Source organism: Rissa tridactyla, chromosome 3 (genome assembly GCF_028500815.1).
Source record: "Rissa tridactyla isolate bRisTri1 chromosome 3, bRisTri1.patW.cur.20221130, whole genome shotgun sequence".
Taxonomy (NCBI): Eukaryota; Metazoa; Chordata; class Aves; order Charadriiformes; family Laridae; genus Rissa; species Rissa tridactyla.
In genome coordinates this window covers 121,693,672-121,718,754 of record NC_071468.1, presented here as the reverse complement: position 1 = coordinate 121,718,754, position 25,083 = coordinate 121,693,672, and the positions used below count along the sequence as shown (strand labels likewise).

The following is a 25,083-nucleotide window of genomic DNA, read 5'->3' as shown; positions in this document are numbered from 1 at the left end:
TCAGCGACTCGCGGCTCCCTGGCTCTCCACCTTGGCAGCCGAAGAGAGACGCACGTTGTCTCTCCCGCTCCACATCATCGACACGGGATTTTCGGCAGAGTTGTCGGTGCTGAAGAAACGAACCCGCCAGCCACAGCAGCACTGCAACTGTTTGATTTCACGGCGGAAAGTTTTGCTGAAGATGTAGTAAATGAAAGGGTTATACGCGGTTGAAGATTTGGCAAACAGACAGGGCAGTAGAGTAACAATGGGCTGGAGGGAGTCGCTGGAGTTAAATATGGACCAGAAGCTGGCTGCTGCGTACGGTGTCCACGAGCTGAGGAACCCCACCGAGATGAGCACAGCCATCTGAAAGGGAAACAGGGCTTCAGTTCTCAGCTTGCACTGGCTGGGGCTGATACGTGGCAAGGCCAGGTCGGACAGGGCTTTGAGCAACCTGGTCTAGTGGGAGGTGTCCCTGTCCAGGGCAGGGGGGTTGGAACTAGATGATCTTCAAGGTTCCCTTCCAACCCAAACCGTTCTGTGATGTTATGATGAAACCACACCTGAACCAGCTGAAATACCTGAAACTGTCTGCTCGCTTTGTTGTGACATGAGAACAGGTAACACCGGACAGTGGATATATGCTTTTATTCCCACCTAGCAGATCTACACTGTGGTTTTGGTTGCGCCTCCAGCGCTGTGTCCAGTTTTGGGCCCCTCACTACAAGAAAGACATTGAGGTGCTGGAGCGTGTCCAGAGAAGGGCAACAGAGCTGGTGAGGGGTCTGGAGCACAAGTCTTGTGAGGAGTGGCTGAGGGAGCTGGGGGTGTTCAGCCTGGAGAAAAGGAGGCTGAGGGGAGACCTTCTCTCTCTCTACAACTACCTGAAAGGAGGGGGTACAGAGGTGGGGATTGGTCTCTTCTCCCAAGTAACAGGGGATAGGACAAGAGGAAATGGCCTCAAGTTGCACCAGGGGAGGTTTAGGATGGATATTAGGAAAAACTTCTTCACCGAAAGGGTTGTCAAGCACTGGAACAGGCTGCCCAGGGAAGTGGTGGAATCACCATCCCTGGAGGTATTTAAAAGACACGTAGATGTGGTGCTGAGACATGGTTTAGTGGTAACTTGGCAGTGCTGGGTTAACGGTTAGACTCGATGATCTTAAAGGTCTCTTCCAACCAAAATGATTCTATGATTCTATGATCTATTTCTAATGAGGCAGTTGTTGTTTTCATATCTGTCCCTAATTCTGGCTGCAAAATGTCATGGGAATCATAGAATCATAGAATCATAGAATTGCTGAGGTTGGAAGGGACCTTTAAGATCATCAAGTCCAACCTTTAACCTACCCTGACAAAAACCACTTCTAAACCATGTCCCTAAGTGCCCCATCTACCCTTTTTTTAAACACCTCCAGGGATGGTGAATCCACCACCTCCCTGGGCAGCCTCTTCCAATGTTTAATAACCCTTTCAGTGAAAAAATGTTTCCTAATATCCAATCTAAACCTCACCTGACGTAACTTGAACCCGTTCCCTCTCGTCCTATCACTTGTCACCAGGGAGAAGAGGTCAGCCCCCATCTCTCTACAACCTCCTTTCAGGTAGTTGTAGAGGGTGACAAGGTCTCCCCTCAGCCTCCTCTTCTCCAGGCTAAACAACCCCAGCTCCCTCAGTCGTTCTTCATAAGGTTTGTCCTCCAGACCCCTCACCAGCTTTGTAGCCCTTCTCTGGACCCGCTCCAACACCTCCATGTCCCTCTTGTAGTGAGGGGCCCAAAACTGAACACAGTACTCGAGGTGGGGCCTCACCAGTGCCGATTACAGGGGGATGATCACTTCCCTAGTCCGGCTCACCACACTATTCCTGATACAGGCCAGGATGCTGTTGGCCTTCTTGGCCACCTGGGCACACTGCTGGCTCATATTCAGCCGGCTGTCCACCAGCACCCCCAGGTCCTTTTCTGCCAGGCTGCTTTCGAGCCACTCTGCCCCAATCCTGTAGCCCTGCATGGGGGTGTTGTGACCCAAGTGCAGGACCCGGCACTTGGCCTTGTTGAACCTCATACCATTGGTCTCAGCCCATCGGTCCAGCCTGTCCAAGTCCCTCTGCAGAGACAACCTACCCTCAAGCAGATCAACACGCCCGCCCAGTTTAGTGTCATCTGCGAACTTACTGAGGGTGCATTCGATCCCCTCATCCAGATCATTGATAAAGACATTAAAGAGAACCGGGAGACACAGCCCAACCAGAAAGTATCACCTATCAATAGATTGGGCTCTGCAAAGCTTGGGTCTATTCTGCTTTTCCACAAGAAATGAGCAACTGAAGTGCTTATTTCAAAAAATGTTATATTAAAAAGATCCTGTTTCCACACAGAATTTCTGTGTAGCTTTCACTCTGAACACCCCCTTGGTCAATAAAAAATACCTAGGATGACAGAACAAGACCTCCACCCCAACTACAACGTGAGTGGATTCAACAGTTATTCCAGCATGACTGGAAATCTGTGCGTCCATGAAAATCATGGGTGCAACTGCCTAAAGAAGATTTAACGGTCTGTGTTGTACCTGCGATATATTATCCTGACCAAGCTACTGAAATCACAAGGGTTCCAGGATTGCAGAGTATGGATGAGGCTGGAACCACCATCTTTGGTCAATACCAGAAAAAAGCAATGAAGGGTTATCATGAACCATGCATGAGCAGAGCCACTTCTCTGCAAGCTCCTGATTCCTGCAGACCCTTCTCGTCACTGGGATAACTCACCAATGTCAGCTTCTTCTCCAGTTTAGCTGCGTTAGGGATCCTGTTGATATTCTGGATCTCTTGGTATGCTTTATGAACCTTCCAGGCAATTCCCAAGTAACAGGCAACGATGGTCAGTGCAGGCAGGACTGTGCACAGGAGGAACATGCTCAGGATGAATGAAAAGCCATTGGAGGAGTTGTGGAACTTGCTCCAGGCTATTGTACAGGAGATACCAAACGGCTCAGGACCATAGTAGCCCCAGCCTACCAAGGGCAGAATGGCCCAGAGCAAGGAGTAGAGCCAGATGAAAGTAATCAAGATGCGAACAGTGTTCTTGGTGATTTTTTTACCTGCAAGAAAGAGGAAGAGCAAGCATATATCGGTCTCATCTCAGCGACACTTGTTTTGCCATAACTTCTGCTCCAACAGCAGGATGGTGGCTACAAATATGCCTGGGCTGCTGCTGCAGTTGCCCAACCTTTGGTCTTCCTGAGAAACATAACAGAGTCTATGGATTGGGTGAGACCTCAGCGCAGCCCTCAGTGCTGATCTAAAGTCCGGTGAGCCAGGGAGCTTTACAAGATCAAGCTGACCCAAAATGTACCGTGCTTCCAGCCCAGAATGCCAGAACACTCTTTCCTCTCAAGTTTCTGCTTGCACCCAAATAGGAAGAGAAGACATTCCTGTCCAGCAAAACATCTGGGCTCTGCACCCTCAGGTAGTTTCACTTGGTATTAGTGAGAAGCCCCACTGTTTAATAAGGAACTTAATCAGATCACAGAAGCTGTTGGGTTGGAAGGGACCTTTAAAGGCCATCTAGTCCAACCCCCCTGCAGTCAGCAGGGACATCTTCAACTAGATCAGGTTGCTCAGAGCCTCATCAAGCCTGGCCTCGAATGTCTCCAGGGATGGGGCCTCCACCACCTCTCTGGGCAACCTGGGCCAGTGTCTCACCACCCTCAGTGTAAAGAACTTCTTCCTAATGTCTAATCTAAACCCACCCTGCTCTAGTTTAAACCATTGCCCCTCGTCCTATCACTACATGCCCTTGCAAACAGCCCCTCCCCAGCTTTCCTGTAGGCCCCCTTCAGGGACTGGAAGGGGCTATAAGGTCTTCATGGAGCCTTCTCTTCTCCAGGCTGAACAACCCCAACTCTCTCAGCCTGTCCTCATAGCAGAGGTGCTCCAGCCCTCCCGGCATCCTCATGGCCCTCCTCTGGACCCGCTCCAACAGGTCCATGTCCTTCTTGTGTTGAGGGCTCCAGAGCTGGACACAGTACTCCAGGTGGGGTCTTAAGAGAGCAGAGTAGAGGGGCAGAATCACCTCTCTGGATCTGCTGGCGAGATCCTTCTAGGAACATTAGATGTTTGATATTGGACAAAAAGTTGAGGCTTATTCCTACAATTATTGAATAGTTACCCCGTGCCGTATTCATCAATGTACCTCGCTGAACATAATGGCTAAAATGCACCGTTATGAGGTTACCTGAGATGCGTTTACTTACTGTTAGATTTGGACGAATTGGTGACAAGGAATCGAATGACGGCCATGGCACACAGGGTCATCATGCTGCAGACGCCAAAAAGGAAACCCATCAGGGCATAATATATGCAGGAGGCATCTCCTCCCAGCCAGGCGTGGTTCCAGGCGGATGCAATGGCCAGCGGATACATGCTGATTGCCATTCCGATATCTGCGACTGCCAAGTTGACTGTAAGCAGCTCTGGTGACTTCAGGAGGGAAGAGCGCTTCACAGCTGTCGCAAGGACGGCTGAATTTCCGAGGATTGTGAGGAAGGCTGAAAGAGAAGAATCAGCACAGGCAATAATAGGACACAGCACACCTGTGAAATGCTTATCCATACAAATGATGTGAAAAAATGACGGTTGTTAGCCTGGGACTAAAATCTAGAAGACAGGGCAGACTGGGACACCAGCCGGAATTCAGCACCTCCCAGGCCAACACCTTGTGCTGATGCTCGGAAGACGCCGGTGTGTGCCTGCTATGCCCTGCTCCGAAACCTTGATTTTCAGCTCGTGGTGAGGAAACTTGTTCTTTTAGATGGCAGATAGGCAGTGCCACCTGGTTGGCATTTCTGAGAGCTGCTACACAGCTCGTCCTCACCACAGCGTCCACTGCAGCCAGCTCTTGGGTTCCTGTCTCCCTGCTAGGCAGGCGTTTCCCAGTCAGGCTGCGTTTCCACTGCGGACCTGCTAGAGCAAAGAGCCCTTCGGATTCCTGTTTGCAGCCTCCTGTAGGGCTGGCCTGCTGTACCCGCTGGGGGAACTTTTGTCCTGTGAATAGCAGACCACTGTGATGGGTTGACCTTGGGTGGACGCCAGGTGCCCACCAAAGCCACTCTGTCCCTCCTCTCCACAGCTGGACAGGGGAGAGAAAACAGAACGTGGTCAGAGGTAAGGGCAGGGAGAGATTATTCAGCAATTACCGTTACGGGCAAAACAGACTCGACTTGGGGAACATTAATGTAATTTATTACCAAGCAAATCAGAGGAGGATAATTAGAAATATAAACTAAATCTTAAAATACCTTCTCCCCACCCCTCCCTTCTTCCTGGGCTCAACTTCACTCCCGATTTCTCTCCCTCAGCAGCGCAGAGGGATGGGGAATGGGGGCTGTGGTCAGTTCATCCCACCTTGTCTCCGCTGCTCCTTCCTCCTCAAGGGGAGGACTCCTCACACTCTTCCCCTGCTCTGGCATGGGGTCCCTCCCACAGGAGACAGTCCTCCCCCGAACGTGGGGTCCTTCCCACAGGCTGCAGTTCTTCACGAACTGCTCCAGCATGGGTCCCTTCCAGAGGGTGCAGTCCTTCAGGAACAGACTGCTCCAGTGTGGGTCCCAAAGGAGCGTGGGCTCCTTTCTTCAAGGATCCAGAGGTCCTGCCAGGAGCCTGCTCCAGCGCAGCCTTCCCACAGGGTCACAGCCTCCTTTGGGCATCCCCCTGCTCTGGTGTGGGGTCCTCCATGGGCTGCAGGTGGATGTCTGCTCCACCATTAACCTCTATGGGCTGCAGGGGTACAACATGCCTCACCATGGTCTTCCCCCTGCGGGGGAATTTCTGTTCCGGCGCCTGAAGCACCTCCTCCCCCTCCTTCACTGACCTTGGTGACTGCAGAGTTGTTGCTCTCACACATTCTCACTCCTCTCTTCAGCTGTAATTGTGCAGGGTTTGGTTTTTTTTTTCCCTGCTTCTTAACTGTGTTATGCCAGAGGTGCTACCACCGTCACTGATGGGCTTGGCCTTGGCCAGCAGCTGGTCTGTCTCGGAGCCGGCTGGCGTTGGCTCTGTCGGACAAGGCGGAAGCTTCTGTCTAGCAGCTTGTCACAGAATCCACCCCTGCAGCTCCCCTGCTACCAAAACCTCGTCACACCCTCCTATTCCCCCGTGGCTCCCACCTCACGTGAGTAGCCCCCACCCATTCGCTCCACTCTCTCACAGTATCTTGCCCAACATAATATCAAGTCAAACAACAGGCCCATCCACCTTCATTTTTCCCTGGTAATATTCCCACTTCACCTTCCTGCTGAAGACCTCCAGCTGTCCTGCTTGCTTGTCCCCCCCTCTCATCTGGTGCCCTCCGCTTCCCAAAGCCTTCCCTCTTTGCAGCATATCTTCCACTGGAGCCCCAGCAGAAACCTCCCGGGGCTCTGAGCTGCCTCAATAGTCCACGTGTGCTGGTGGTGCAGCTCAGGGGGCTCGCTGGTCAAGGACCACAACCAGTATGTGCCACCGCTGAGACACCCACACTGTTCTGGTGGTCTCTGAGCACGGTGAGACAGACCACAGAAATTGTTTTGCCAGAGGCGTGTGCCAGACCAGAGATTGCTTTGCAAAAAGTCCCGGGGAGGGACTCTTTAACAGAGAGTGTAGCGACAGGACGAGGGGTAACGGTTTCAAACTGAAAGAGGGGAGATTTAGATGAGATATCAGGAAGAAATTCTTTCCTGTGAGGGTGGTGAGACACTGGAACAGGTTGCCCAGAGAAGCTGTGGATGCCCCATCCCTGGAGGGGTTCAAGGCCAGGGTGGACGGGGCTTGGAGCAACCTGGTCTGGTGGGAGGTGTCCCTGCCCAGGGCAGGGGGGTGGAACCAGATGATCTTTAAGGTCCCTTCCAACCCGAACCATTCTATGATTCTATGACCTGTCAGACGTACGTTATTCAGATATGCCATAGGGCTTCAAAGCGTTAGTGACAACAGTGTCAAAAGTACACGTAGCAAACAACTCATTTTCTCTTTTCTTTCAAGTGAACGTTGTGCTGAAGCTACACTTTGATCAAAGGTTTTCCTGAGAAGGTGTCCTCTAAAGTCAGAAGTGAAATAGGGAAACAGAAAAAGATCCTGTCCTGTTCCCTTGTCGCTGTGAATGCGGCAAGGCTGCATTTGCTCACAGACACCACATAATAAAGTGCCCACAGAGGAATTAACAAAGGCACGTGCAACAAAATGGAATAAATACAGCGGCATAAATCCAAGAGTGGGAAGAGATGCCAAGAGAAAGCCTTAAGCAGAGCAGAGATACAAATCCGAGCCCCTGCATCCCTCATTCATTCACTTTCTCACCACACACGTTCACTTGGCTCCTCTGGATGTGCTTGAAGAGCTCCCTGAGCAGTCAGGAGCCGTGTGTCTGCACACACAGAGATGCCCACGGTGACTTGGCGCGGGACCACTTGCTGCCAGGGAGCAACCTGTGGCTCGGTGGGAAGAACACTCTCCTGCCAAGGGATGGCCACAGGTCGGGACACCCTCAGGCTTCAGGAGCGAAAATGAACTCACTTTCTTCTGAGAGCGCCCCAACCACTACGCAAGGGGCAGGAAGCAGATTTAGCTGCTGGGTTGGACATTCAGGCCCACCCTTACTTTTACTTTGAGAGATGCTCCTCTCCATCCCTCTGCCTGTGAGGCTGCTGGCGGGCACGGGACAAGGCTGTGAACTGCATCTACCTATTTACTTCGGTGTCAGGAAGCAGCCGGCCTCCTGACTTGGACTGAAAGAAAAAAAAAACCCTGCGTTGTTTTGCAGACAGTGATTTTTCTCACCTTGAGTTGTCAGCTCAGCCGAGGGGAGAGCACAGCGCAGCGCAGGGAGAAGCGGGCAGGAGCTGGGGTGAGACGTGACATGCGAAAGCCCAGCGTCGCTGCCCAAAGCCTCGCTATTAAAGCACATAAACAGCTATACTTTCTTAAAAGCACCTCGACCAGGGTTTTCAAATGAGCCGAAGGGAGGAAAGTGCTCACCTCTCAGCAACATTCGCTTGGACCGAACCCCTAAACCAATGCAGCCCCTCTCCAAATCTACACCGACAGTAAACAAATCACCTGGCTACACGCAACAAAGAGACGAGGAAGAAAACGCTTAGCGAAACCCATGCTGGAGCAGATGGACATATCCCCACTTGTATTTCATTGTAAATCTGCCTTCGGCAGGGCAAACAGGCCATTATAAAAAAACATAAGTGCTATTTGGAAACCCTTTGCTATTTTATACCAGTTTATCCTACCAAGACGCAGCCGCTCTTCCAGCATAACGAGCATCCCCCCCGGGCAAGGGGCAGCCCGCAGTCGCTCTCCCCTGATCCGTCCCATCGGACGGGCTGCCTCATCTCTCAGCTCACGGGGCTGAGACGCCGGGAGAAGCGGTAGGCAACTTCTTTGGAATACTTGTGACGCCGCAGAGGCAAACTTATGCTGGCAAGTCTTCAGCAGCGAAACAAAAGCCTGCGAATCTGAGAGCGGAGATTAATCCTGGCATCCCACCGACTCGAAGGCAAAAAGCAGGAACCTGTGCGGAAACCGATTTTCTCTCATTTGCCTCCAGCTTCCTCCGGCTGAGCGCAGCACGGAGCGGGCAGCCCCCGCGTGTCCGCTCCTAGGCTTGGAGCAAACAGGCGGGCTGTGAAGGCAGAACTCACCTATGATCAGAAGAAAGACCCCAGCTCCGTAATCCACTACCGGGTGGAGTTTGGAAATGTATTGCTCCTCCATCGTCCCTTGTGGAGGGGTTTAAATCGAAGGCGAAGTGGCTGTAGGGGCAAAGAGGCTCTTCCTCATGGCTTGCCTGCTGCAGGTGTGAGCCGGGCAGTTGGGTGCTGTCGGTGTGAAGGGACCCTTCTGCTTTCTCCTCTCTCCCTCCCTCCCTCCCTCTGTGCGGCGGGGGGGAAGCCTGGAGTGAGAGCAAGGCTCCCTGCCCGGGGAGGCAGAGTGAGAGCCAGGCAGAGCCGCTGCCAGAGCGCTCCCGCCTGCCGGGCTGGCAGAGCATCTCTCCTCCCACCCCCTCCTCTCGCCCCGCGCTGCTCCTTGGCTTCTCAAGCAACTCCCCAATTCACATGCCCTCAGAGTGCCATTGCGGGGCAAAAACAATCGTCGTTCAACCATCGGCAGCCTCGGGAAATAAATCCAGGCTGTGGGATCAGGAAGATTAGGGGTTTTGTTTTCCAGCTTTATGGCTGCATATGGGAAATACGAGTCTGGGGTAAGGGGATCCCTGTGTTTCCTATTAGAGGAAAGGGGTTTGCTGCAGGGGTTCAGGAGGGTCAAAGTCACACCACTGATGGCAGGACTTCCAGAGCTGCTCCGGGGCAGAGCCGGAGGATGCTCAGCCCGGTGTGCAGAGCACCACAGCAGAACCAAGCTCCGAGTTCATTCCAGTGACACTCCGGTGTTGTTACTTAGCAGTAACGGCAGCAACGCCTCACATCCAAGTTTACCTTCTCCTTATAATGTCTGAGCCTAAAATCATCATAATGCTCTCGCAGTCTTTATAAAAAATGCTGAGTTTTGCTCCAGCCTCCAAACAGCTTTTACAGGCTCATCTATGAATTTACATACTCGATTTTGGTGCACGCAGTTTACAGGTCTGCAGCTGCAGTGCCATTAACTTGACTTTTAGCCTGGGCAGCACCCAGCCAGCACATTGAAGAGCTGATCTATTCTAAATTATTTAATTCCGGTACCTGGATATGCTAAGCTGCATTAGCATCATTCTCTGCTTGGCCTATTTTACTCTGTTCAGACATAGGGAATTTTAAGATCCCGAAGAGCACTTTGGCATCTCATGTGCAATCTAGGTGGAATTTAGGCACTTAAGTATAGCAGTACCAGCCTAAATTATAAAATCCGTAGGAATCTGAGAGACTTTAAAAGCTTGGAGTTTCACCAGAACGCAAAACTGGCCATGCACAGGTACGGTGCCACCTCAGCTTTGCTGCATGTCTCTGTCTGTCCTTGTTCCCTGATGAATTTGCCTGGGATTAACACACCAAGGATCCCCGCACTGAAAACTCTGAGGAATTTAATTCAGCAACCAAGTAGATGCGACGCAACCCGTACAGCACAGGGCTCACAGCCTTCTCAGGACACCTTTTTCCTAAAAGCTTAGCCATCCGCCCTGAAATGGAGAAATCAGTTCTCTCTACTGTTTTCAGAGACTTGAATACACATTTTTTTCCTGTAAGAGTGTTTTATTCTGCACTTTATAGATGCCTAGGGGTGAGGGAAATGCCGTAACAGAAAGCTGCTTCCCTCTCCACCTGAAGCTGGACCGCTCCACACCTAAATCGCAAGATTGGAGGGAGAGAAAACAAAAGGTATCTGACTGTCCGTGATGCTGAAGAGAGCCCTTGCTCCAAAAGTTGTTAATATATTTCACAATGAACAGCTATGGCATAAAGACGCAGGCAGGGGTAACGGCGGTTCAGTACTGGCCACCAGCTACAGCTTCAAAGGGACCCAGTCTCACAGAGGTGCTGCGCAGGAGATAGTTATCACCTCGGAGAAACAAAACCCCTGTTTCTGGGACCGTGCCCCCCCATCAGGATTCCCCACTGTCAGCATGCTGGGTGTTAGGTGCCTCCAGCACCGAACGGAGAACTTGGATACCAAATTCAGCCCTAATTCTGCCGTCACAGGCACAAACCTGATGTTTAAAGGAGACTGAGCACTACTAAGAGTTAGGCGGCTTCATTAGCCCACAGCAATGTTCTAGTTCCCAAGTCCTGCTGCCAGGAGCTGGATGTGGGCGAGATATAGCAGAGGAGAGCAGAGAGGGAATGTCTATTTTTCCATCAGAGAACAGAATTGTAGCTCGTAGTCTTATCAGAATGGAGATTTTAAGAGGTGCTACAACTTAATTCTCATCCTCAGAGACCACTTCCCTGTGCTAAGCGACTTCTTGACGGACGCTGGCTTATGTGTAACCAGTTCAGGTGTTTCTGAAAAATCCCCCCGACCCATCCCGCGTTGCTCCAAAGTCAGTAGAAGCACAATGGAGTCTGCATGTATTCATGGCATAGGTAAGTACTAGGAGATGGGACAGTCCAGCGGTTCTTTTCCAGAGCTTATAGAATTTTAATTCAATGGCAGAAGCTGCTGGCCTGAACAATCTGAGCAGATAAGATAAAAAGGTTACGAGGTTCCTGTTTGAACTGGACAGCTAGGAAGGCGTGAGTTGTGGGTAAAGGGAAGCAAAAATGGGCAAGAGGGGCTTTGAATCTTATCTAGGGGGAAAGACTGATGTTCCAAACCTTGATCCAATGAAAAGGGCACACACAGAATGGCAGAATCTCAGAATCACTGAGGCTGGAAGGTGCCTCTGAAGATCATAGAATCATAGAACCATAGAATGGTTAGAGTTGAAAGGGACCTTAAAGATCATCTAGTTCTAACCCCTCTGCCCTGGGCAGGGACACCTCCCACTAGACCAGGCTGCTCAAAGCCCCATCCAGCCTGGTCTTGAACACCTCCAGGGATGGGGCATCCACAGCTTCTCTGGGCAACCTGTTCCAGCGCCTCACCACCTTCACAGTAAATAATTTCTTCCTGATATCTCATCTAAATCTCCCCTCTTTCAGTTTGAAACCATTACCCCTCGTCCTGTTGCTCCACTCCCTGATAAAGTGTCCCTCCCCATCTCTCCTATAGGCCCCTTGAAGTCCTGGAAGGCTTCTATAAGGTCTCCCTGGAGCCTTCTCTTCTCCAAGCTGAACAACCCCAGCTGTCTCAGCCCCAGCCCTCTAACCATCTTCATGGCCCTCCCCTGGACCCGTTCCAACAGCTACTTGTCCTTCTTATGGTCTTCCATCATCTAGTCCAAGCCCTCTGCTCAGAACAGGGTCAGCTACAGTAGATTGCTCAAGGCTGTATCAGGTTGGGTTTTGTATATCTCCAAGGATGGGCATTCCACAGCAGGTGGACAACTTGTTCCAGTGCCACTCTGTGGTCTCATTCAAAGTCTCATATGGTTTTTGAATAACGGCACCACCTAACTCAAGAGATCAAGTACCTACTCGTTAGCTGTTCAGCACAGATGTCCTTCGCCGAATGTTCACATTCAGCAGCATCAGCTGAATGTGGCTGCAATGCCTCTCAAGCCTTGGAGGTATAAGCAAGTGAGTATCAGTTTAGTCTAGGAAGGTGGTATATATACAATATTAATCATAAAAGGAAGTTCATTTATCAGAAAAGGCTAAAAAGGGGTAGACATGGCGTCTCGAAGCATGCCTCGTAATGAGAGTCTTAAATAGCTCGATCAAATCAGCATAGTCTGCTCAACAAAGAGTGGTTACCGTTTGATCTCAATTTGGGGAAGAAATGCCTGTTAAAGTCTGCAAAAGATACAGTAAATCCTGTGACAGAAAGTAGAAGATTGCTGTATTCTGTCAATTAATTCAGTATAGTGCACACAAAATCATAATACTGGTAAATTAAACAATGCCAGATCACCACAAGGATGCTGGAATTCGACTGCGCACCTTGATAAATTCACAGAACGGTTAGTGGCACTGTTTTGGGCTGGGCCAATTAACATTGCCCTAAGTCATTCCCAGGCACAGGTCAGCTACAATGGGCCCGGGACCATTCCCAGGAGGCATCAAGGTCATCGGTTTCGAAGACAAAGCCACACTGTATAGTTCCCTGGTACAGATGTTGCCCATGGATGTTGTTCTTATCCTGGGTGCAAACATGCAGTTCAGAGATAGACTCTCAAGGTGCTGTCAGTAGATGAAAAGTGACTGTTTTAAAGGATTGTTAATGCTCAAATAGAGTTTATAATTCTGACAAAGAAAACTCTTGGGAAACTCTACTGGCCTGTGCTATGCAGTCGGCTCACCTAATGTTTCTTTTTGGCCTTTCTTGGCAAAAAACATGACTGAGGGCTCAGCTCAGGGAGCCTGACATCACCCAGCCCAAGCCAGATCTCCTGCTTTCCCACTTGTTGCATGCTCCATCTCTCACTACTGAAATAAGATACTGAATTTCTTCAGGCAAGCAAAGAGAAACCAAAGGCAGGATTAAAACATTTTGCTGCGAATTTAATTACTCCCTGGAGACCCCATTGGCTCCATCAGGAGCCTAGTCCTCTTCTAATTTTTGTGGGCACCTTAGATTACACTGTGTGGCTATTTCATGCTGGTTTAGATGGCATTTCTTTTATTGTGAAACCCTGAACTTAGCATTCACATGGGGTAGGATTACATCAACCGTTGAGTTACGAAATGTAAGAAAAGAAAATAAATGATTAAAACCAGAGGAGCTGACTGATCCCAAACCCAGTGCATTATTCATGTGTCATTTAACAATAGCAAGTTGTACCCAGCATTATCTTTCTGCACTTCGGATCAATGTAGATTATCTGTTTATAACCACAGCACAGTTCAAGTTTATACATCTTGACAGACCCAATTTTGGGGGATCATATTTTAGAACTGTTTTCTAAAATTTCCCTTCAATTTAAGAAAGCAGTCTTTAAATAAGATGGAGGGAAGAATAAAGTTGCTACCTACTCACTTCTGAAAGGTAACGTGAAACTTCGAACAAAAAATGAACTCACCATGAAACCATATATAAATATTTGATGTAAGTAGATATATATATAAAAACCAAGTTCTTACTTTTGATGTAAACCAGGGTACAGGATGACTAATTACTTAATGCTACCAACTTAGAATGTTCTATAACTTTATTTCTCCTTTCCACAGGAAAAAAAAAAAAAAAAAAGAATCTTTAGGAGCAGCCAGTATGTGGTAGTTCATTTTGCAGAGATAAAATGCCTCATTGTTCAGAGCTATTTGGGCCAAGAATATTGGATTTGGTTTGGTACCGTGTATCAATATTGTTGATATCTCTTGATATCTGGAGGGGACTGTGGATCTATGTTCATAACTGAAGAGGATTCATGTCTATTGACAATAGTTAGGTATCATTTAGAAAAGCATGACCTTCCTGTTTATCTCTGGCTGCTCTGTCCAGGTCTTCTCTTCTGTGAAGACTCGGGGGTTTGAAGCTGAGCAGAGTACTGCAAACAGTGCATTTGGAAGGCACTTTTGGGTGCCTTCTCCTGGCTTCAAAACAAGTCTGCCCTGATGCACAATCAAGCTTTTTTATTAACAAATGCCACCTTTTTCAAACTCCTTGGAGGAGACAACTTCATCACATTCTCCAGGAGTTCCTACAACTTCCTTCTATCTAATGGCTCTTTCTGCAGTCTTACTTTTGGAAGCTCATCTTTGAGATGAGGCCTCTAGCTTTCACCTCCATTTATGAGAACGAGAGTCAGCATTTAAGTTGAAGTCTCACAGTCTGCTCATGAAGTTGTATGTTTTCAACAACCAAATCTTGCTGAAGCCGGTATTTTCAACCTCAAGCATAGTAATTTGTAAATTGTTTTCTTCTGGATGTCTGCACTGACTTGCATGTTATTGCCTGAGGGGTTATTTACAAAGTCTAAATTTGGTCTAGGGACACTAACCTCCCTCTACAGCTTCCCTCTACAGTAACTGAAGGTAGCTGCCCCCTTGAGGAATCCAGTTTGGATCAATAAATTTTGCTCTTTCACTAAAACCATTTTTACATATAATACTTGGCTGTTGGTTAACGCACTCCAAGTGAGTAGAGCTCGCCACCGTGGCAGTGAAAGACTCACCAGGAGGATGCGGGTTAAAGCTGTTATTCCAGTGAGTGGCCTCAGAGCAGAAAATGGACTCCAAACCCAAGACCATCTTGTACGCACAGGACTGAAAGATGACTTTAAGACTTTTTACATCACTTTTATTCTTCTCTTTTAAGAGTTGTTCAATGCTATTGACAGTTTGAGGCACGAGTAAATAGCAGTTTGACACTAAATGAATGACCCCTGACCGAGATAAGAGGAAACAAAAACTTGTACAACTTCCACACTAGCGGCAGTGAGTATATCGTGGAACGAAAGCCGGAAGCTCACATTTATTAAAGAACAATGTCATCATTTGTTTGTAGCTGGTGACCATCGATACTCATTCTGCATTGGTGAAAAGGAGACGACAAGATGCACAGCTGTGAGGAAAGTCACATGTGGAGTAAAGAGGCGTCGTGCCCCTGAAATGACAAGCCAGCTCTTTTCAACTGGGCAATGGGCTGCCCTCTCAGGGACAATTTTTTTCAAGTTGTTTTTCACCTTTCCCAAATCCGAAATGAAAGGCAGTAATTTGAGAAGCAATACGAAAACAAGACAAAGCAGAAACGTAGCATGAGGTGAGATGGGAAAGACGGTAATGAGATACGAAAAGGTTAATTCAACACGCAAGTATGAAGCATATTGTAGCTACTTCTTTCAAAGGTGAGAGGAGACAGACACTAATAGGCTATGAGTGGAAAGGAAATGGCACCAAAGGGGCTATAATAAAATGAAAACTACTATTATGGCAGGAAAAGAGAAGAATAAAATGTATTGTCCGTGGTGTGGCATTTGACAATGCAAACCTGATCATTTTTAATACGGTGACAGTGTTCCCAGACCTCAGTTTAAAAGTAGTATGAACAGCACTAATCCTCTTATTTTCAAGGTTTCAAAGACAAATTCATGTCTTGTTATGCTGGATATTGCACAAATAATCACAAGGGGACACTTGCTTGCAATTTAAGTAATTTTTCAACTACTTATTGACAGTAGTTTTTCATAGAGAGTGCCACTGAATTTTCCTTTGCATTTTGGTCCTGCACTCCATTTATTCATGGTTCCTCTGTGTCGTTTAGACCATGGGAAAAAGTCATACAATTTGTAGAACGGACCACCCAGAACTCTACCGTCACAATGCTCCTGTGCAGTAGCTCTGTATCATCATCCTCTGCACACCTGTAGGCAGCCTGCACGCAGGAGAGCGGCTGAAGGGAGGGATGAAGTGGGAAGCAATGCATTGCAGCCACTCTACACACCAAAAAGCCAGTGAACAGGCTGAATCCTTTAAGACTCTCCCTTTCTGTGTAACCGTAGCATGGTGGCAACAAAGACTTGACTGGCTGTGAGCCTGAGCTCAGAAGTGTCCTGGAAGCAGCAAGGTAGCCATCATACCACTGGGAAAGACATCAGAAAGGGATCATGGTGTGTAGGGCTGGGACCCTACCTGTCCAGATCCCTCCAGCAGCACTGGGAGCAAGAAGGCCATCTCTTCAGGAGTCTCCCCGTAGAATCATAGAATCATCTAGGTTGGAAAAGACCCTTGGGATCATCGAGTCCAACCATCAACCCCACTCTACAAAGTTCTCCCCTACACCATATCCCCTAACGCCACATCTAAACGACTCTTAAACATATCCAGGGATGGTGACTCCACCACCTCCCTGGGCAGTCTATTCCAGTGTCTGACCACTCTTTCTGTGAAGAATTTTTTCCTGATGTCCAGCCTAAACCTACCCTGCTGCAGCTTGAACCCATTCCCTCTTGTTCTATCGCTAATTACCTGTGAGAAGAGACCAGCACCAACCTCTCTACAATGGCCTTTCAAGTAGTTGTAGAGAGCGATGAGGTCTCCCCTCAGCCTCCTCTTCCTCAAACTAAACAGTCCCAGCTCCTTCAATTGCTCCTCATCAGATTTATTCTCCAAGCCCTTCACCAGCTTCGTTGCCCTCCTCTGCACTCGCTCCAGCACCTCGATATCTCTCTCATATTGAGGTGCCCAGAACTCGACACAATACTCAAGGTGTGGCCTCACCAGTGCTGAGTACAGGGGGACAATCGCCTCCCTACTTCTGCTGGTCATGACTAGTCACAGCTCTGTTCCTTCTTTGTCTCTTTTTCATATAACCTAGTGCTGATTTGGACTCACTCCTTCCTCTTTTGAATGACAAATCTCAATTCTCTCCACTTTGTTGGGAAATCCAGAACCATGCTGAGAGGTAGCATCACTCCAACAGCACAGGTGAAACTGGTCCTTCTCTTTCTTCCTTAACTTTGGTAGCAGGACTAGGATCTGGCAGAATTGAGACAGAACAAAACAGGTTTTGGTGGTTGGTGATGACCACAACTGGGAATGTCTGGCATGCAGGGTTGTATGGAACGGCAAACACTAGAGCGCCCTTTTGAATATAGGCATGAGGACAGTAAAGCTCACCCAGTGCTGCCTCTGGTAGATTCCACTGATTGCATTCTTGCTTGTGTTGGCATTGTGGGCTTCACTGGAGGAGGGAAAGGGAGATTTGTTTTGGGGGGAGCTTGTTAGAGTTATTTAAAGGTAAATAGAGGAAATGTTACCAGAGTGGGAGACGAGATCAAGGTATTTTTACTACCTTTGGGAACAGAGCTGAAGTATATACTGTTATTCTTTACCCAAATGGTTTAACCTACTTGTGTTGACACCATGGAGTCTCTGGACACAGTTTGGGTTTATAAACATTGCCTAAAGGACTGAAGAGCCACGGTGCACCCACCTCTATTCCTTCTTCCGGTTTCTCCACAAAGGCAGGAATACAGCAGACCAGGGGTGTGAAACCCTGGCTGTGTATCCAGGGCAGACAGACAGCGGAGTAGGGTTCAAGGGTGCAATCGTATGGCACTAGAGATGAACTCGATGGTTCTGCTCTGGCCCTGCTATTGCCTACTGTGTGACACTCATCAAGTCACTTCCTTCCTCTTTCTGCCTCTGATTTATCCGCTGAGACCATACATTTGTCAAGGTCTGACTGATCTCCTGCTATTTCTGCTCAGTGTCTGCTAACAATGCAGCACCATTGTTGGCTTGTGCCTCTCAGCACCATTGTGATACAGCAACAATAGTTTTAAGAAGGAGGCCAGTTTTCTTTCATATTAGGATTTGGGTAATTTTACTCTTACTAATTTCTAAATGGACCCACACTGGGAATTCAGAAATGGCAGGATTACAACTTCTTATTTAGAGAGCCTGGGAAGAGAAAAATAGCTGAGAGACTGAATCTTGTAAAAATATAGTGGGAAATACGAGTGGAAATTCATGGACGTGCTTCTCTTGGATGGAAAAGGACAGGTTTCCTTGTTCAATCTGGAGCACAATGTTTAATGGAGAAAGAAGACAGAAGGATTAGGAAACAAAGGCACAGCAGAGACTTGGTGATAACAAATCTCTTATTAGGTAGAATGGGGAAGACAAGACCTCTGTTCTACAATAAGCTGTGGTGGTACCAACGGTACTTTAAAATGACCCTGTTAAGGACAGCATTCAGCATAGCTGCCTCCCCAGCAACTACTAACGCAACTACCCACTGCCAAGACAACCTCCCTGGATCTTAACTTCATGTGAAAGATATTTCTTGGCTGAGTAAGGGTCCTGAGCGGCAGGGATGGCACCAGAAGCCCCAAGTGAAGACCCTCTGTCACTTTTGAGGTCTTTATCAAATTTGTAAAATCATGTTCAGGTCTCTTTTTCAGCCTTTGGATTATACTTGTGTGAGCAAGAGAAGTCACAGCTATTCTGTCTTCACTTCCTTTCCATGTCATTTTAACCGTTTAAGCCAAGTAGTGTTTAATCCTTGCTATACGAAACTGCCAAGTTTCAAGCTGGCTGTAAATACGGCACAGAGTAAGACTGTGAGGCAAAGAAGAGAAACTATCATACTATTTTCTCAATATTAATAGATATTAGGCAGTAGCATTTTAATTGCTTGAGTTTTCCAAGTTAACTGAGCTGCAGTTACGCGTTGCTTTCAGAAACCGTATCCCACACCTCTGCCACGGAAAGTGCTTTAGGGTTAAATTCCTGGCACTTCACTCCCTCTTTGCAGTGGTGTGAAATGCCCTTTGCGGCGATGCAAGAGATCATCTAAGTTGCAAAAAATAATTCCCACAAGCGTTATTAAATTGCAGTCAGGTGCTCTGCTCATTGCTCTTGATGCCTGACAGGAAACAAAAGTGGGATCGGGGGTAAGGTAAATATTTAGTGGATATTCCCTGTATTTGCATAGAGAAACTTTCAGCTATTTCCTCCATGTTCAAACAGTGCTCCGCTAATATTGAGTTATCCCTCTGATTACCTTCCCAGGGCCCCTCTACAGTGAAAAACTATTAAGAAGACAAAAGGACTCGGAAAATCTATGCATCACTTCAGCCTTCAGCATCTCTAGGTAGGTGTGACACAAATTCCTCTGCTGCTTAAATAATTGGATGTACATCGGAAGGATATCGGGACACCGTTTCGCACAGCATTCTCCTGGAGAAACTGGCTGCTCATGGCCTGGACAGGTGTACTCTTCTCTGGGTAAAAATCTGCCTGGATGGCCGTGCCCAGAGAGTGGTGGTAAATGGAGTTAAATCCAGTTGGTGTCCAGTCACAAGTGGTGTCCCCCAGGGCTCGGTGCTGGGGCCAGTTCTCTTTAATATCTTTATCAATGATCTGGATGAGGGGATCGAATGCACCCTCAGTAAGTTCGCAGATGACACTAAACTGGGCGGGCGTGTTGATCTGCTTGAGGGTAGGTTGGCTCTGCAGAGGGATCTGGACAGGCTGGACCGATGGGCTGAGGCCAATGGTATGAGGTTCAACAAGGCCAAGTGCCGGGTCCTGCACTTGGGTCACAACACCCCCATGCAGCGCTACAGGATTGGGGCAGAGTGGCTCGAAAGCTGCCCGGCAGAAAAGGACCTGGGGGTGCTGGTGGACAGCCGGCTGAATATGAGCCAGCAGTGTGCCCAGGTGGCCAAAAAGGCCACCTAGCATCCTAGCCTGTATCAGGAATAGTGTGGTGAGCCGGACTAGGGAAGTGATCATCCCCCTGTACTCGGCACTGGTGAGGCCAGACCTCGAGTACTGTGTTCAGTTTTGGGCCCCTCGCTACAAGAGGGACATGGAGGTGTTGGAGCGGGTCCAGAGAAGGGCTACAAAGCTGGTGAGGGGTCTGGAGGACAAACCTTATGAAGAACGACTGAGGGAGCTGGGGTTGTTTAGCCTGGAGAAGAGGAGGCTGAGGGGAGACCTTATCACCCTCTACAACTACCTGAAAGGAGGCTGTAGAGAGATGGGGGCTGACCTCTTCTCCCTGCTGACAAGTGATAGGACGAGAGGGAACGGGTTCAAGTTATGTCAGGGGAGGTTTAGATTGGATATTAGGAAACATTTTTTCACTGAAAGGGTTATTAAACATTGGAAGAGGCTGCCCAGGGAGGTGGTGGATTCACCATCCCTGGAGGTGTTTAAAAAAAGGGTAGATGGGGCACTTAGGGACATGGTTTAGAAGTGGTTTTTGTCAGGGTAGGTTAATGGTTGGACTTGATGATCTTAAAGGTCCCTTCCAACCTCAGCAATTCTATGATTCTATGATTCTATGATATTGTCTCACTTTTAAGACACTGGTTCAGATTATTCTGTAATAGACCAAGCTTAAAAACAGCAACAGCAACTGCGAATACTTTCTGCACTCAATTACACTGAAAAAACAGAGATGAACCTAACCTCAGAAAAAAAAAACCATGACAGTCTTGTGGCGAGGACCCTGGGGAGTGCTGGGTTCAGTTCCTTGCCTTGCCACAGTCTTCCTGTCTGCTTTTCGGCAAGTGATTAAATCTTTCTGGGCCTTAATGCCCCAAAATTAAGCTCTGGATGTCAATACAGTTTTCTTCTTCTCCTTTATATCCTTTAAACCGATAACACATTTTGTGGCAGAGTCCTGGCCTGCGCAAATCGGCATTTTCTCAGGCAATGTCTGGATGCAATTCAAAGGACACCAGTGCACCGGGACCATTCCTGGTGGGCAGTTTCGCTCCTGTGTTGTGAGGGCAGAAGGTTGGAGGCATGGAGATCTGAGCTACGTTATGCCACCTGCCCTGCTGCTCACAGCACAGTTGATGGCTTGTTTTGCTCACTTAAGCACAGAGCTTGGAGACAAAAGGGACTTCTTGTTGAGGGCTTGTTGAACTCCCATCAGCACATGGGGGCAAAGGCCTCCATGGCACACTTTGGCTTCTCTGGACGTAGAGATGCTTGTCACTTGGAGAATCCCTCCCCAAGAGCATTTTCTATTCAGTCTGTGTTGCAAACATGTTTGTTTATTTGTTTGCAGACTCCATTTCCTCATTAGAAGAGAATCTCTGTATTCATTCAGAAGGGAAAATTCTAGGCCGTCTTTATCCATTACAATTATTTAGAAAAACTCTGACAGCATGAACACAACAGGCACAAAAACCATGAGGTAAATAAAGAGCCATAATTACGATGCTTTTTTCACTCATCGTTTCTGTGATACTGACTTGTGACCACTTTAATGCGTGGAGTTGACAGGATAATATTAATCTATTTTTGCCTGTAACTGAATATATTAAAATATTTGTCTGTCACATGTACTTAAATGGATTTTATAACCCTAACATTAGAAGCAAAACTTATTTATTGGCTTGTAACTGAATACATTAAAATCTGTCACATGCACTTAAATGGATTTTATAACCCTAATATTAGAACAGAATTTATTTCAGATAAATAAAACAATTTAAAAGTTTCAGATCTAGTTTAAACTGGTCATCCAGACTTCTTCTAGGGTCAATGGTGTAAGATGGGCACTCTTGGTGGAGAAATAAGCCCCTTATCTGAACGAGATCAGCTGCCAATTGGAAGTGCCTACTGACATCACAGGGAGCTCAGAGAGGTGTCTTGAACAAGCCACCTGGTTTGAGGTGGTTAGACTTGGTCGAGCTGAGTCCTGTCCTGACAGACTTACTCTAGGCAACACAAGAAGCCTGTAGCAAAGGATGAACTGGAACCTAGGTGTCTCAAATCTGGAGTTAAGGCTTTAAACTTTGTGTATGTTCTCCTTGTTTCCATTCCTACCAAAACCTGAAACCCCTCAGGCCATACAACAGCCATGAATCCTGCTTGCTAGTTAAAATGAAAAAAGTATTTTAGCCATCCAACTTTAATATTATTTTCCCAAAGGTTTTAAATTACCAGATTCTTCCTGTAGAAACACGATCAGGACAATGGTGTTATTAGTATTTGAAAGATCCTGGTTTGACTGTGAAAGTCATAACACACTGACCTGGACAACAGGGGGAACATGAGTTTGGCACTTTGTTGCTGCAGAAAAGCGTTGGTACCTGTAAGGCTCTGCTAGAAAGGCAACAGCGTCTTCTCTGAGGCATTGTCCAGCCACAATGGAGTAATCCTTCCCAGAAACTGAAAAGGAAGATTGGACCAGTGGCATGAGTAAAAGTATAAATATTGCAAAAGCACCCACAATGCCACAAAAATAAGACAAATGTTTAAACCCTCATATTTTCTCTCCAACACTTTCACTTGCCCCAAAACCTACAATATCTTTTCGTGTTACTTGTTGTTGATTAATGAAGTTTCAAGCTTCAGTAATACAGTTCAATAATGTATTTCCTCTTATCGGTTCCCCCTCTGACTGTCTGGCAGAGAGGAAGAACATGCAGTTTGATGCAAGAAGTTTTGTCTACCTGGAATTCTTATCAGAGGTACTTTCAGTTCCCGCATCCCTAGAGGTAGTTTGTTTAATCCACCAGACTTACTACAGAGACGTAGGCTTCAGGATGGTCAGATGATGAAACGATAGAGATTGTATGTCAGGGAACCAGTTATTGATGGATCCACATTCTGGTCACAGTCCTGTCAATGTTAGTCACTCACAGGCAGCCCTGAGAACACAGTCAGAGACAGGCACCCTTCATATGAACCATCACCCCATCTCCCTTCAGCTGGAGGTGACGTGCCCTTCACGGATCATAACGAGAACCTATGTGATCAGTTTAAAATAGACTCCCTGACTTACTCCTGTGTCTGGTGAGCCAGCTGACCAGATTGCTGGGGCTGTTTGAAGAAGGTGGTTAACACTCAGATCGGGTGTCGAAGCTCTTCTTTGTAAAGCACAAACCAGTGGCAGCCTTGGATTAGATGGACAAAAGGATTAAGTATTAATTGCCATGATAATGAAGACTGTGGACTAGATCCACCAAATCAGAAGAGACTCAGGTACTAAGGGAAGGGTTTGTTATACAAACGTATACTAACAGGATAGCATATACACAGCCTTTACGTCTGAGTGAGCCCCCGTATTAGTCTATGATTCACTTTGTTCTGCCAGCTCTGCTGCAAGAGTGGGGACTTTTGGCAAAATAATAAAAAACAGAAGAATGATGTTATCTTAAGTTGTGGAACCCAGCTGCTAAATTAATGTATGCCGAAACCCCAGGGTTTGCAAAGCCCACTGAAGCCAGTGGAAAGATTCCCGTTGACCTCAGTGGGCTGTGAATCATTCTCAAATGGAAACGGAGCTCCAGTTCCAGTGGCTGTTCTCATCTCCATGCATTACTCTGGGGACAGATCCCATATCAGCCATGGTGTTTGTTGGGTGATAAAGCTATTTGCTGCTGATAAGGCGAAGCGTACCCTCATTGTACTCTGAAGTGGGGATGGGATGAGTTCATCTAATCCCATTAGACATCTACATCTAAGCTAATCACCCTCTACTTCGTTGGTACTCAATGGAGAGAAGTCAGCATTTCATCTGCAACTCATCACTCCAAAATGGACATCTAAAATAGGTCAAATGACTCACACTCTAAATGCCTGTTTCTTCCCATTGACAATAAAGGGAGCCTGAGGTAATTTTCTCAGATTCAGACACTGACATGTGGTTGGAAGAATTTCACTCCAAGCATCTTCATTAGACAAGCTTCAAAATGTTGTGTTTTTATATCTGATTGCTAAATCAAACAGCTAAGTCAACACAAGATTCTAGTGGAGACAGGTTCAGGTAAACCCAGTCGGCTTTCAGTTGCCTTGCATGAACTCCAGAGCTTTGCCTCAGTAGGATTTTATATTAACAGTTTAAAAATATACCAAGTTTTTTCAGTGACAAGATAGTCTTTGATGCACCCTGCTCTGGTTACATGTTCTGGATGACAGGTCCAAAATGGTCTCAGGTATATTCCAAAGATGATAATATTAAATGGACAAGAGGCTTCAAATTATTGCTATCACTTTGTTCTCAGAAAGCTCTCGTTGCCCTGGTGAACAGTATAAGGTGAAATTCAGCACCAAATTCAAATCTAAATGTACACATCTATAACAGAGACTAGGCTCACGTTATCCTTGGAGAACTAGTCAATACAGGCAACAGAGACCGGAAAACAATTCACCTGCCTAAATGTAGGTATCTACTTTAGAGTGACTTGGACTACACTCTAGGCTCTGTTGGCTGTAGAAAATCCCTCTCCAAACCAGGAATTTGGCCACCAGCTCCAATGTAGTCACTATACAAAGATGCCTAAAATTAGGTAATTGTAGTTGAATCCTATCCAATGGAAACTGCCCACTTGGTTGCCCAGTAATAACATCCTTACCTGGACCATACCCTGAGAGGACACAGTGTGATGAGATGTGCCATATCCTGCACCACTAGAACTGTTATGTCAGGTGATAATCAACTAATAAAAAGATAAAAAGAACCCAAAGTAAACTTTGAAGTAACAATTTAATTTTGAAGTGAAGTTTCCTGTGCACATACATATTATATACATCTATGTTTTTTTAAAGCATTACTTTTTTAAATGGGCACGAGAGTTTTTATACTTGCGGTTTAGTTCATACTGAGAATGAAAATAAATATATTGTGCAACTTCGACATTTGCCATGAAATGGAAATGCTGAATTTCAGGCAGCTCAAATAAAATCGATAAAGCCCGGCAAAGATGAAGTGTACAACATCTTTAGCACAACCAAAGCCATAAATTGGCTCCACAAAGGGGACACGCAAGTACGGCTGCCAGTCTTTGTAGTGGCAGTCTGATCCCTTTCCACCAGATGTTTCTCGGATGATAGTCCAGACACACCAACGTAAAGCTTCTCACGAAATTACCCAAAACATAATAGAGTCCTCGTGTATTTGAAAAGCTCTATTCAGAAACACAGCTTCTAACTTGGCACTTATCCTCAAAATATTCATGATTGTCAGCAGCTATTAAACACAAGAATAACAATGACTATTTCCAGAATAGCTGTATTTTGAAATCTCAGAGCACTTTGTGAACTTAACAGACTTATCTGAGATGTAAGGTTTCATATCATCTATTAGGGAACGCAGCTCCCTCCGGGA

At 47.0% G+C, this 25,083-nt stretch overlaps 1 protein-coding gene across 1 annotated transcript; it reads right to left on the bottom strand.

Annotated features, from left to right (window-relative positions):
• LOC128907612 (opsin-5-like) lies at window positions 1-22,108 on the bottom strand. The gene is made up of 4 exons (XM_054196676.1): window positions 22,006-22,108; window positions 4,239-4,532; window positions 2,752-3,083; window positions 1-348 (listed from the first exon to the last, which is right to left on the bottom strand). Exons 1-4 carry the CDS (start codon window positions 22,106-22,108, stop codon window positions 1-3), a joined length of 1,077 nt encoding a protein of 358 aa, XP_054052651.1.
• Between the last annotated feature and the right edge of the window lie 2,975 nt (window positions 22,109-25,083).

Bases quoted from the DNA above. Each gene is read 5' to 3' on its own strand.
- LOC128907612 (XM_054196676.1), bottom strand. From the start codon at position 22,108: ATGCCTCAGAGAAGACGCTGTTGCCTTTCTAGCAGAGCCTTACAGGTA. The intron at 4,533-22,005 runs GTCAGTGTGTTA...CTTCTCTTTCAG, and splicing joins ATGTTCCCCCTGTTGTCCAG to CCTTCCTCACAATCCTCGGA. The intron at 3,084-4,238 runs GTAAGTAAACGC...TCTTTCTTGCAG, and splicing joins CAATTCGTCCAAATCTAACA to GTAAAAAAATCACCAAGAAC.